Raw genomic sequence first — 14,778 nt, 5'->3', positions numbered from 1 at the left:
AGCAGTTGAATGTCGAATGGGATAAATACAGACTCACGAACTTCAGAGGGCACTTTTTGAAGAAAAATATTATCTCAATACTGCTAGTTTGCAGTTAAAATCATAACCATCAAATTGCTTGAGGTATATATTTCAAAGTTATGGATACTTATTAAAATAAAAGTAAACAAAAAGAATACTATTAATTATATTTTTTTATATCTTGTTGGGGCCTGTCTTAGTTCGGGCTGTTATAACAGAATACTATGGACTGGGTGGCTTATAAACAACAGACATTTATTTCTGACAGTTCTGGAGGCTGAGAGGTCAAAGATCAAAGTACTAGAAGATTCCTCACATGGTGGAAGGGGTGAGGGAACTCTGTGGTGTCTTTTTTATAGGGGCACTGATCCCATTCATGAGGCATCTGCCCTTCTGACCTAATCACCTACCAAAGACCTCACATCCTAATACCATGACATTTATGATGAGGATTTCAACATATGAATTTGGGGGAGACATAAATATTCAGTCCGTAGAAAGGCCTAATGAAAAGTTATATTTATTCTGTACTATGTTGTATTTTTATTAATGTGCAGTAATTTCTGTAATTTCCAAAGGTTTGAGTTTCCACCTCCAAATTAGAATCTGTTAAATAATCCAAATTGTTTACAACAAATCCAAAATTGTGGGTTTTATTTACTCATTTTAACTAACACTGTCTTTAAGTGAATATTTGGTGGCTCCTTAAATTTATATCAAAGTTTTTAAATTATACTAATGGAAGTTTAGAAAAAAAAACTTTTCAACAAAATTGTCCAAATGAGGATTTTATGATTGCTACTTTTAAAAGTGAAAGAATCTTTAATTAAATCTTTTTTCAGGAAACTTTGCAGTTGAGGTACAAAGTTAGTACCAACAATTAGGTCTCTAAACTTGACACTGGGATTTTAGTGGATGAATCAGCAGTGAAATGTCTTCCACAATATCCACAATATTCTTATTCAAGGAGTCCTTTTTTTTTTTTACTTAGGGTTTTTGAAATTTGAAAACTTTTCTCTCAAATTAGGAAAATTTTCATCTTCGACTAGCTTTAAAATTTTACGATTCCTCTTAATATTTTCTTTTTTTTAATTTTTTTGAATTTATTATTTGAGAGAGTTTGTGCATGAGTGGGGGAGGGGAGGAGAGAAGGAAGGGGGGGGGCGGAGAGAGAGAGAGAGAGAGAGAGAGAGAGAATCCCAAGAAGGCTCCACACTGTCAACGTGGGGCCTGACTTGAGGCTTCAATGCACGAACTGTGAGATCATGATCTGAGCTGAAATCAAGAGTGGGGCGCTAAACCTAAAGAGCCACCCAAGTATCCCATCCTGTTAATATCTTCTAAACATGAACATGTGGTTACTCATTGAATTTTCTAGGTATTGAGTTCCTCATGAATTATGATAATATTTATTTAATTATCTCCCCTTTTACAAAAAAAAGTTCAATTAAAATTGTTTTGACATTAAGTCTCTATGTATGGTTTCAAATTTTAACTGTCATGGGTTATTTCTGCAAAATGTCACTTTACAAAGGTATTTATGAAAAAAAATTGAAGATCCAATTATTCTTGTCTAATAACACATTCTAGAAATTATATTTGTTTTTGATCTTATATTGATATCGTAGTGTCCAAGGAGCAGAGTTTGGTAATTTCTGATGGGCTCAGCCTCTAGCTATGTTCTCAGTGAGATGTGATGGACACATACCTAAGCAAAGGCAGGTGTGATTGACATTGAAAATCGTCAAGTTTGGGTTTTTTGATGACATATTCACGATGTTAGAGTAATACTTGAGAAAAATGGGACAGTAATAAATAAAACCAAACACACACAAATACATAGGAAAGCAAGACAGTAGAAGTACACAAGACAGGCAATCAGGTCCCTGAGAAGAGCAGTTGAAGTACTTTTGTTCTGTGCCCTAACTCTGACTTTACTGCCATGGCCTGGGTGCTGCATCCTGAGGTCACAAGTTTGTTTCCCAGGAACTTGTGCCCAACAGGTGGGGGATTAAAAATTTTCTTCTTAAAATGTTAAGCTAATGAATTGATGGGTCTCTGGAGACATTTGTTTTTGTCTTTTATCACATCATAGTTTTGTAACTAGATATAAAATATGTCAGTACCAGCTTGACCTTTTAACTGTCTAAAGTTATCACCTTTTAAAGATGTGCCCCCTCCCCCCAACTCAGTATTCTCAACTCATTTAACAGTTAATTCAAATAATCAGAAATACAGTTGCTTGTTGGTATTTCTTTTGATAAAATATAGTTCCTGAGGATGTATAAAATCCATCTTACTGTCTATTCCATCAAATAACTTTAATATTAAAATCATAAAGGACTTGGTTAAGTAGCACTTTTTCTATACAAGTCATTTCTTCCAGGCCAATAATTTTTATTCTTCCTGAATCACTATATGTTACCAATATCAGTATATATTAATTCTCAGAAATCAACTCTCAATGACCACTTTACAGATCAATCTCTGGACATTTTACTTATCTCCATTTCAAGTTCCTTTTAATTTAAGGTATTTCTGAGACAATTTTTTATTCCCTAAAGTAGATATATATAAGCTGCCAAGGGGCACCTGGGTGACTCTGATGGTTAAGCATTGACTCCTGATTTCTGCTCAGGTCATGATCTCACAGTTGGTGAGTTTGAATCCTGCATCGGGCTCCATGCTGACCTAGCGGAGCCTGCTTGGGATTCTCTCTCCCTCTCTCTCTCTCTCTGCCCTTCTGGCTCTCTGTCTCTCTTTCAAAATAAATAAACTTAAAAAAATAAAAATAAAAAATAAAAGTGTGGAAGAGATACATAAGAAATAAAAGCATATTTTAAAAAGAACTGTTATTAGAAGGGCAATTCATGGAAATCTGTTTATACAACCTAGTCCAATGGTTGAAGTGGTCACTAATTAATCTTCCTCCTTTTTCACGGAGTTTCATAGAATAACGCCAAACTGAGGCTCCACTTGGTTTGCATGGAACTCAATTAAATAAAACATTAAGTCCCGTAGGTTGGTGATTATTTGTAAGAAATAAATAAATTTAAATAAAATTGAGGAGCCATTTAAAAAGAATTTACACTATTAAATATGGAACTTTTATAGACACCCTTAGCCTCTGAAGACACGTCTAATTCTGAATTCTTTTGAGAAATGATACATATAATTCCAGAATGTATGAATCAAAGATATTTATTCAAATCCGAAGCTGTTGTAGAGTGTGGCAATGTGAGTTTTATCCAGAAGCATCATTAATGACCATTTAGATTGTGAAGGAAACTGAGGAGTTTACATAACTTTACTCTATTGAATCATAAACATTTTCATGATATTTTGAGAAGGTGTGTGGATTTTAGTTGCTCCTTAAATATTTTCAGTTTCACTACTGAATTAAAATTAGTGAAATTTTAATTTTGTACTTTTTATACTTTGTTACTGAGATTTTTATGATCTCCATGGAATGTGGTAAGCATTATATTTGGACTAGGAAAAAAGCATGAAATAAATCTGCCTAGGAACAATTGATTTCTTTTAATGCCAACAAATTGATTAAAACATTAACATAGCTTAGAATATATTTATTATACTGGAGGAGAACAGTGGTTAATGCCATTACCAACTTTTGTATGTATTTAAACAAACTAATTTTCGGAATAATTGTATAGCCATTTCAGAAATACTGTCTATTCAGCATATGTTAGTTATAGCGACATATGGAAGTAAAATGCCTTTAAAATTTTTTTCAAAAATACACTATTTTAGTATTTGAATGAAAATAAACTTGGAATGGAGATAGTAATAACAATAAATTGACTTAAAACAGTGTCAACACTAAGCAATTTTATTTTTGAAAGAAAGAGAGAGAGAGAGAGAGAGAGAGAGAGAGAGAGAAAGTAGGGGATGGGCAGAGAGAGAGAGAGAAAGAGGGAGAGAAAATCCCAAGCAGGGTCCACGCTGTGTGCACAGAGCCTGACGTGGGGCTTGAACTCACAAACTATGAGATCATGTCCTGAGCCAAAATCAAGAGTCAGACCCTTAATAACTGAGCCACCTAAATTGATTTTTTAAAAGATAACTGCTCTGTAGATCAACTTTTCCCTTTCTTACTTTTTTTATGACCAAACTTACAGCATAGTGCTTTTTAATTTCCCTGATTGTTCACTATAGTACTCATAGATATTTTTCAATTTCTAAAGTAAGAAAAGTGATTATAAAATATATAAAAATTAATAAATAGAAAGATTGTACATCTAATATTAATGAATGAATAGACAGAATCAGGAAATTTAAGTGCTATTAGATGACATTCTTTCAAACTAGGCTAGATAAAGTCAAGCTAGAATATTCTTTTTTTAAATGTTTATTTATTTTTGAGAGAGAGAGAGCATGCATGCTCTCAGGGGAGGAGCAGAGAGAGGGAGACACAGAATCTGAAGCAGGTTCCAGGCTCCTTGCTGTCAGCACAAAGCCTGATGCAGGGCCTGAACTCACAAACCGCAAGATCATGACCCGAGCCAAAGTTGGACATTTAACCTACTGAGCCGCCCAGCCGCTCCTAGAATATTCTGTTTCATGAGCAGAGAAATTCTATAGTTGAGTCCACCATGTTAACTCACTCCTTTAGGCTGAGTGAGAGAGCAATAATGATAACTGAAATAATATTCTACTCAATTATTATAAAAACCTATGTGACAGAATACCTTAGTAATCCATATGCAAAAGAACATTAAGAGATGGATGAAAGATTTAAAGATTGTACTTAAGTTTAATGCTGTTTTTACCACTAGCTCACAGTACTATGAATGACACAGATGTGCCTATGGAAACAACTGAATGCATTCAGGGTCAAGGAGAAGGTTACCGGGGCACCATCAACTCCATCTGGAATGGAGTTCCATGTCAGCGTTGGGATTCCCAGTATCCTCACCAGCATGACATAACTCCTGAAAATTTCAAGTGCAAGTGAGTATATTAGGCACATATAAATTTCAGCAGGCTCTCAGGAAACGAGGAAGAATGGTGACTCTAATAATTCCTGTGTTAGTAATTCTTAAACTTTAGTGTGCCTAGAGATAAACAGGAGTTAAAACGCAGATTCATCCACACAGATATTTTGATTCCTTAGATATGAGATTTGGACCTCAAATATGCATTTTAATAAGCACTCTAGGTGAGTTTTGAATCAGATAGCTGAAGTACCATATTTTGGAAAACGCACCTCTAGGTTTCTGATCACAGCTTTGTTTTTGCAGGTACATTTCATAACTCATTTAAGGATAATGATAGCCAGCCAAGTTTCAAGCTAGTGCCTTCTTAAAATTTCACATTAATTTTAGGGGAGATTACATTTTTTTCTTTTACAAAAAGAGGCATGCCTTCATTTCAATCAACATTGTAAACTGATGTGTTTTCGGCCTTGAAGAAATATTATTTTTAAAGTCTCAAATGAATGTTTTCTGCTGTTTCTAGATTCCCTTTAAAGAGTAGGAAAGTAAAACAATTATTTAGATGAATCAAGCCAAAGAACTGCCCTTGAATATCAATTATATTGCCGCTATGTGCCTTCTCCATGGCTGTTTTTTTTCACCGCTTGACTTTTGCTGGACAGAACAGCCACGATGCCATGTGTTTTTAAATTGTCCACCTTGTTATGAGGAACATAAAATGATTGCTTTTGAAATTTATAACACACGTGCCATTCATAGTGGCTTTGCCGAAATAGCACCTATAAATAACATATATTGGCTTTATGTAATTGGCTTTTAATAAGAGAGCTTAACATTTCAAGATGGAGAATTATGAGCATGAGTTGGCCCATCCACTGGAGAGAGGAGATATTTTATAGGTTCGTTGCTTGTTTTAGCTAATTTAATGTATTTGCTTAGATAGTAAAAACATAAATATTTTTTTCATTATTTTATAATAACAAATGTTTACTTGTCATTGTGGGTTTGCTTCCCTCATTTACTTCAGAGCAATTCTCTCTGCTCCTGACCCATGTGTTTCACACCTCAGAAGTAAATACCAAAGTAGAGAAAGCAAAGAGAATGAGAAGAGATTAGTTAAGAGGCACAAAGGAGACAGTGTCCATGCCATTCACATGTTTTGTTAATTTCTAATGACTGGTGATAATACTCAAGTAAGAAGCTGTGTATGTACAAATACTCAAAAGAATTTAACTAGGCAATTATTCATCTAAAAGAGCAAATTTGTGTAAAATTTATGTAAAACTGAATTCGCATATTTTATACTGGCACACATTTTTAAAATATAAGTATAAATTGGTTAAAAAAAGTAAAAGATTTTCTTCATAATAATTTTATCATTTCATAAGAAGGCTAATGGCTTTAATAAGGGTTGTAACTATGATCGCTTGCTATACAGTGGCTTTAGCTATTAGCGATCACTGTTCTCATGATCTTACATAACCCAGTTTGTATCAGGACCTATTTTGACTAGATAACCTACTAACTTGGTTTTATAACTGAACTCAAGTTTCTTCCTTAAAAAAAAACAACAAAAAACTTCTCTGTTTCTAATGGTGAACATGAATATTACTAAAATTGTACTTCTGATTGGACCTAAGTGATACAAAGAATGCAGTTTCCAATAGATTGAATATTAATCTTGTTAAATTATTTGTCAGGGCGTCTCTAAAGAGAAAGCCCATGTTTGCTTCAAATTTGAGAGCATTTGCTTGGGAGAGCAAACCATAAATTACATGTCTTATGTAACGTGAACCTTATATTAAGGTAAAATTCTTTTATATATAGGGAATATTAATATAGACTTTTTCCTGATTAAGCACTTTAAGTGTCTATCAAATCACTGCTAACATAAAGGATGTCTATGCAATACACTGACGATTTCTCCAACAGTTAGGGTTTCTATAGAATTAAGAGAATGTTTTACAGAAATATTTATAAGATTTTATAAGATTTATAAGATTTATAAGATTTGAGATCACTTTTATAAATCAATAAAGCAGCATTTTGGAATGGAAAGAAATGTATGCAGCAAATTAAATCAAAGGAATACAGAATTCAAGAAAAAGAAAGCTATTGTGTTTTGTGTGTGTGTGTGTGTGTGTGTGTGTGTGTGTGTGTGTGTCAAATGTTTGGATAGGTAGAACTTTCATTTTAAATGAGAGATACATGTTGTTTCTACATTATATATCGGCCGTGAAAACGTAAAAATAATAGGCCAGTGTTTACAAATTATAATAGTTGAGAGTCCAGGCGTTGAGAATGAGTAAGAAAAATGAGGTGGTGCTATTTTTCCCTTTCATGAGGCAGTAGTGTTTGTATGGAAGTCCAGGCCTGTGGCATGAAAAGAATACTGACCTCTGACAGCCTTTATTTCAGTCATATGGGCGGTGTCAGTTGTGTATACTGAATTCTAAATTGTTATAACTCTCCTAAATCTAAAACTTAGAACTCTGTTTATAAACATGCATGCATTCGGGGATTCTAGAAATGTAATAGCGCTTGTTTCCCCATTTGTAAGAACTCAGGCAGTTTGCATTAACGCGCTTATTCTCAATAGGGACCTACGAGAAAATTTTTGCCGAAATCCAGATGGAGCTGAGTCACCCTGGTGTTTTACCACTGATCCAAACATCCGAGTTGGCTACTGCTCCCAAATTCCAAAATGTGATGTGTCGAGTGGACAAGGTAATAGCTGACATTTTCAGGGTGGGCACGATTAATTTCAGGGTTAATGCCTAAAGGGAGAACACATTTCACAGCGGAGGACCTACTTCTTGTTGCACTGGTTTTTTGCTGGTTTGCAAACAAAATCACCAAGTCTGCAGTTGAATTTCTTTTACACGTTCATTTGTTCAACTTTTATTTGTTTATTTGAGTGCATACTAGTGTCAGGCACAGTTTTAGACACTGGGGATATACTAGTGAGCAAAACAAAATTCTCTCACTCCATGGGACTCCAGAAATTCCCGCAAACAGACAACGAAAATAAATAAGCAAAAGGGAAGTGGGAATGATAAGTTCATTTGTGTAAATGCTAGAGGGAAAAATGTCCCAGAGGTAGAGGAGATGGTGTTGCTATTAGATTTTAACGGTATGGGAAGCTCTTACATATCAAGGGAACATTTAAGCAGGACCTCAAAGGGGTGAGGGAGCATCATGTACCATGTGCATGTATCTGTAAATAGCATTCTAGGTAGAGGAAACCGCAAGTGAAAATGCCATGAGATGGGACAGTGCTTGAAAAGGGAAAGGAAAGAAACACCACATCACTGTGGCTGGTACAGAACAAGCAAGGGAGACCATAGCAGAGGATGTGGTTAGAAAACAGTTGGGCTAAAATCACATATGCCTGGTAGGAATTGGAAGGATTTACACTTTTACTCTGAAAGAGAAGGGACTCTGTTGTGGGGTTCTGAAAGATGTAGATGATCTGTCTGGTTTCAATTTTAACAAATGAGTATGGCTGCATTACAGAAAACAGCTAGAGATTCTAACAAGGGCCAAAACAGGAGGATCCATTGCGTGTTTTCAGTAATTCAGTAAAAAGAGGAGAGCGATATGGACCTGGGTGTTAGCAGTGGAGATGATGTGTAGCAATGGGGTTTGGGATAAACTACCACTGACTTGTAAACATAGATGCCATTGAAGATAATTGTTTCAGGAAGCAGTAGTACAGAAAAGTTAAAATGATTTAGGTTTAAAAAAGAAATCATTTGTCAAAGATTAATAATAATGTTGAAATCTGGGCATTTACTAGTACATAATGAATTCAGGGTTATGATTTTTAAGCAATCATATTCTTTCCCATAAATTTAATCATGGTCAGTCCTAAATCATCCCAAGCCAAATTTAAAGTTCATCTCATAGATTTATTGTCCTATACATCTCCCATCCTTTAACTTTTTCTGCAGTGTCATTTTTTTTTTTTATGAACAATTCTGAAAAGTTATAGAAGGAGGAGGGGTTGAGTCTCTTTTCAGTCAATTTCACTGTTCTTTGGCAGATTTCAAAGGTCATTTGGAAATAAAGTTGAAACCAGTGTTTAAGTGAGGTTTAGTACCAGCTGGATATTCTTTGTCCCTGTCTTGTTCATGTAAACAAGCACTGCTAATTTGAGATAGAGGCAAATGAAAACAATTGTTTAAAAGGCTTCTTATGTATGTTAAACTGCTTTTTATATCCATATATATCACTTACCAAAGGGTCAAGTAATAAATAGAGAATTTTAGATTCTAAAAGTTAAGCTGATGATGTTGCTTATCTAATAAATCTACAAATTAAAAGATGAAGAAATTAGTTTCAGTTTTATGAATTCAGATAGCTTGCCTAAATTCTCAAATAGCACAGCTGGGATTGAATATAACCTTCCTTGAAATGATCTTTCATTACTTTAAAAAATATATTATTTTTAACAATATATTATACCTGATAAGTGCAACATTGTGTTAAGCTCTGTAGGGCAAGTTAAAAACCAAGTCCTACTCAAGAGACACTGTTAAGCCAATTCGACATAGAGCTGTGAAATTATAATGGTTATGCCATTATATGATACTGCCAAGCTAATCATTGGCATTGTTAAATATGTGATATGTGTGCATGTATGCACATAAACACACACAGAAGGATGTTGTTATATTTTCCATGTAACAGAAAATACAAACACGTACAGGCTGTTATTAGAAAAGATTTTCCTAAATACTGAACATCTGAATTAGCATATAATCAAATGCTCTTCCAATTAAATATTGAATAACTCTACTGAAAACTAAAAACTGAAATTACAGACTTTCTTCAAAAATGCTTTTCAAACACAACTTATTAGATTATATAACACACACTATAAGCAGTAAACAGGATGCAATTCATAGCTTTAAGTACTTATATCAATATCATAAATAATGAAGACAAGTAAATGAAATTTCAAACTTAAGAGTTGGGGGAAATTGGGGCGCCTGGGTGGCGCAGTCGGTTAAGCGTCTGACTTCAGCCAGGTCACGATCTCGCGGTCTGTGAGTTCGAGCCCCGCGTCGGGCTCTGGGCTGATGGCTCAGAGCCTGGAGCCTGTTTCCGATTCTGTGTCTCCCTCTCTCTCTGCCCCTCCCCCGTTCATGCTCTGTCTCTCTCTGTCCCAAAAATAAATAAACGTTGAAAAAAAAAAAAAAGAGTTGGGGGAAAAATAAACCAAAAGCAGTAAAAAGAATATAACCAAGTTAGAGCAAATATTAATAAGGTCTAGAACTAATGAATAAAGCAAAATAATGGTTCTTTGAAAAAAATTAACAAAATAGTCACCAGCTAGTGAAAAAAAGAAGACAAAATATAAGAAAAAAAAGACAAAAATATAAAATAATAATTATCAAAGGGGAAATAAGCATTGAAACAGGAAAATTAGAAAACATGAGACTATTTTATATAACCTCATGTAAGAAACTTGGCAAATAAAAAAATGGATAATTTACTAAGAAAATTCAAATTACGAATTGACCCTGGTCAGTTCAATTAGTCCAAGAATTAGACCTATTCTTAGGGAAGAAATATAGAAATGTATTAATGAACCATCCTATCAAAAATATACTGTGCCTAGGTGCATTCACAGGCCAGTTAATCTCAATGCTACATAACTTCCTATGTAGCTTAACAGATACAGTAAAGCACAATAAATTATATGTGAAACTTCCACAAGGAATGTTGAAATTATAATATTAATATCTAGATATTAATTATAATATTAATATCTATTAATATAATATTAATATTAATATCTAAACATGATGAAGGTAGCAAAAAAAAACAATAAACATCTCATTTGTGAATATAGAAATTTTAAATGAAATTTGAGTAAACGCCCAATAAAGTGACTTAAAATATAAAACATAATGATTGAGTGGAGTTTAGTCTAAGGACAAAAATGATTTAGTTTTAGAAATCCAATAACATAATTCATCTTAGACCTAAGAAAAGCAATCATATAATAAATGTAAATAAATTTTAAAATTTCTGTTACAAAATTTACTCCTTTCTCATAAAAACATTCAAATGAGATTTTCTGGAATATACACACACTCTACACACATATCTGTATATCCATATATATACCAAGAGAGAGAGAAGCTAAGACAGAGCCTTCTTTAAAATATATATTCACATTTTAACATATACACATAGACACATAGACATCCTCACATACACAAACACGTATAGACACAAACACATATATAAGTATATATTATATAGTTAATGGGGATATATGTAGTATACAATTGATAAGGAAACATTAGAGACATTCTTATGAAGGTAAAAAAGAAAACAAGAATGTATAATATTTTCTTTACTATGTAACATTGTAAGTACAAGTTAAGATAACATATTCCTCTTTAACACTGTATTGGAGATGTTATTCCATATAAATAAAAGATCATATTGATCTTTATTTATGCAAATGATGTAAATAGTAATATACTTATAAAATTAAATTCAATAATAAAAAAATCACTAAAGTAGCATTCATACATAGTTTGAAGATTTAATTAAAAGGAAAACTATATCTATAATAGTAATAAAGCTGATGGAAACTTAGGAATAAATTTAGAAAGAAATGTGTAAAATCTGTGTAATAAAATTTTCAAATCACTACTCAAAACCACAAAGGTGTACTTTAAACGTGGAAAAACATCCCTTGTTCTTGATATGAGAACACAACATCATGAATACATCAATTCTTCCTAAGCTAATGTACAAATTTAATGTGATATTAATAAATAGATCAATGTCTTTTTCTGACACCAACAAACTGATTCTGTGGTTCTCTTGGTAGAGTAAACATAAGTATACATAAGTATACTATGGAAAATCTTGAAAAATAAGGGTGATTAGAGATAATTAACTTTATACATATTAAAACATTTTATAAAGAGCTGGTAATTCAGACTGTAGTTCTAGTACAATGAATAAATTCGCAATTGGAACAAAACACAGAAATGAGAAATAGACTCCTTAGAGAGATTTATGATATTAAAAATGTGACTATACATAACTGAGTAAAAAACGAACTTTTAAAATATAATAATGGATCAATAAGGTAATAATTTGGAAAAATGATAAAATTAAATCCATGCCTTACACCATTACCCCAAAATAAACTCCAAATATATAAGAGATCTGAATGTGAAAAAGGAAACCATATAGATACTAGAAGCAAACTTGGAAGAATCCCTTTTTAACCTATATATGGTGAAATGATTTTTAATTAACACTCAAAATCTAGAGGCAATAAAAGAAAAATATGATAAACTACATTGAAAACCTACCATGGCAAAGCACACACACACACACACACACACACACACACACACACACACAAACCCATATTAAATTCAAAAGACAAAAGACAAATTTGGAAGTAAGTGTTGAAATGCATATTATAGGTAAAGAGGAAATATTTTTCATATATAAAAATTCTGAAACCAGTGTAAAGGATCAAAAAAGTTAAGTAATGAACAAAATACGTAAAGCTATATATATATATTTTACAAAATACATAAAGTTATATATATATATGTAAAGTTATATATATATTTAACTTTATAACTTTATGTATTTTGTTTGTGTATATATATATAAATATATATAAATTCCCTTCAAACACAAGGAAATTATGCTTAAATTCACATAATACAAAAATAAATATAAATATTGAAATTTCTCACATTATGAGACTTGTATTTCTCACATATAATTTGTAAGAATTCAAAAGCTTGACAAAAGCTATCTTTTTGCTAAGCTGGTTATCCATTTCCTTTTGGGGAAAGGAACTCTCATACATTGCTCTTAGGAGTTCAAAATGGTAAAACCCATCGAACATAATTTTACAATAATTAAGATTACATATGCATTCACTTTTTGTCTCAACAATATACTGTTTGAATATACAGCTCCAACAATATGTAAAAACATATGCATGAGTTCTTTATTGCAGCATTTTCTGTAATAGCAAAACAACTCAAATGTACTTTGGCAAAGTCACACAATGAAATATTATAAATTTGCAAAAAGAATAATAAAATTTTCTGTGAGCTATATGAAGTGATTTTCAGATATATTGATAATAAAAAAAAGCAAAGCACTAAAGTACATATTTGGTACTCTGTTAGTAATAAATAAAGAGACGTACTACTAGCAATAAAAATGGGATGTAATAATACATATATAGAATATACATAAAAATAATCTGTACATTTATATTACAAATATATATTTGATTAGTTTAGCCAAAAAAAGTGAAGGAATTATACAGGAGTCATAACAAGATGTTAATGAGATTGGGTTCGTTGGTAATGGTAGGTCGTGGGTAGAAATACAATGATGCAAAGGGAAAGGGAAAAATGAGAATTCTCTGAGATATATTTTCATATAGTTTTAACCATTAAGCAATGTTAGTGTTTTCAATATTCAAAAAGTGACCTCAAGAGGAACAAAAACAATATGCCTCCCTCTATATAAAATAGATACCAATACTACAGAGAAGGAAGAAAGACTAAGTTAACTTCTGGACATGATTTTCTGGCTGTATATGGCCTCACTGGGATATATTTAGGGCTAAATAACTATAAATAGATTTTGAACTTTAAAGTGTAAGTTTTTGTTAGTATTGGGACATAGTTTTGAAATTATTTTGTGTACATTGTAGAATTGAGAAAATGGGCAAACATAATGTTACCTGGAATGGGGTTTCTCACACTAATGGAATGGATGGAAGGAAGAACTGTGGTATTAGACTGAAGTTAGACACACACACACACACACACACACACACACACACACACACACACACATATACACTACCTAGCTCTATCAAATAAAAGGAACTAGAAATGATGGCACCAAATAGAAATAAGCACATTTGGCACCGATTTCTTGTCTTCTACTTACTTTCCATTCCCCAAATAAACAAGAGTTCCTTAGAGAAACTGATGATGTTAGGAGGCCTGGGACAAAGAGAGTATAAGGTGAGGCTGGAATAACTTTCACCAGCAAGTTAAGAAGTTATAAAAAATTCATGTCTTCCTCTCAAAAACCTATAACCATTATCTAACCATGAGGAAAACATCAGACAAACCCAATAAATGGACAGTTTACAAAATACTTGACCTATTTTCCTTAAAACTGACAAAGTCATCAAAGAAGAAAGCCTGAAAAACTGTCATATTTAGAAGAACTCAGAAAACATGACAACTCAACATAATGTGGTATCATGTGGAATCCTAGAATACAAAAGAGGATATTAGGTTAACTAAAAATATTTAAACAAAATATGGTCTCCAGTTAATAATGCATCAGTATGGCTTAATATTTAAGACAAATCTATCATACTGATGTAATATATTAAAAGTAGGGAAAACTGTCTGGTATATGAGAGGTCTCTGTACAAAGTTACAACTTTCCTGTAAGTCAAATCTATTCTAAAATAAAAAGTCCCATAGCCTGTATTCAAATAAAAGGGTGATGGTGGTTAGGAGCATCTCTTCCTCTGACACAGAAAGCGTATGTGCAAAAATTCAAAATGTATAAAAAAATAGTACTAGCATACTGTATTGTACAATTGTTTTCTTCAGTAAGAGTCTATCTAAAGAATTTACTACCTAACTGCTGAAGACTTAAACTTTCCTAACATGGGGGGGATGGGGGGGGAGGGAAGCACTGTCAGAGGAAAATGAATTCACTTGTATATTCTGCATATGTGCAAGTATGAGATTTTACAAAT

General features: G+C 32.7%; 1 protein-coding gene across 3 annotated transcripts in view; it reads left to right on the top strand.

Moving 5' to 3' along the window:
• HGF (hepatocyte growth factor) overlaps window positions 1–14,778 on the top strand; it is an 80,694-nt gene that overhangs the window by 36,958 nt on the left and 28,958 nt on the right. For all 3 annotated transcript variants that reach the window (XM_045494624.1, XM_045494623.1, XM_045494622.1), the window contains 2 exons: window positions 4,818–4,992; window positions 7,576–7,703. In XM_045494624.1, coding sequence (XP_045350580.1) covers window positions 4,818–4,992; window positions 7,576–7,703 — 303 coding nt within the window. The remainder of the gene's footprint in view (window positions 1–4,817; window positions 4,993–7,575; window positions 7,704–14,778) is intronic.

Source organism: Leopardus geoffroyi, chromosome A2 (assembly GCF_018350155.1).
Source record: "Leopardus geoffroyi isolate Oge1 chromosome A2, O.geoffroyi_Oge1_pat1.0, whole genome shotgun sequence".
NCBI classification, from domain to species: Eukaryota; Metazoa; Chordata; class Mammalia; order Carnivora; family Felidae; genus Leopardus; species Leopardus geoffroyi.
This window is presented reverse-complemented; position numbering and strand designations above follow the sequence as displayed.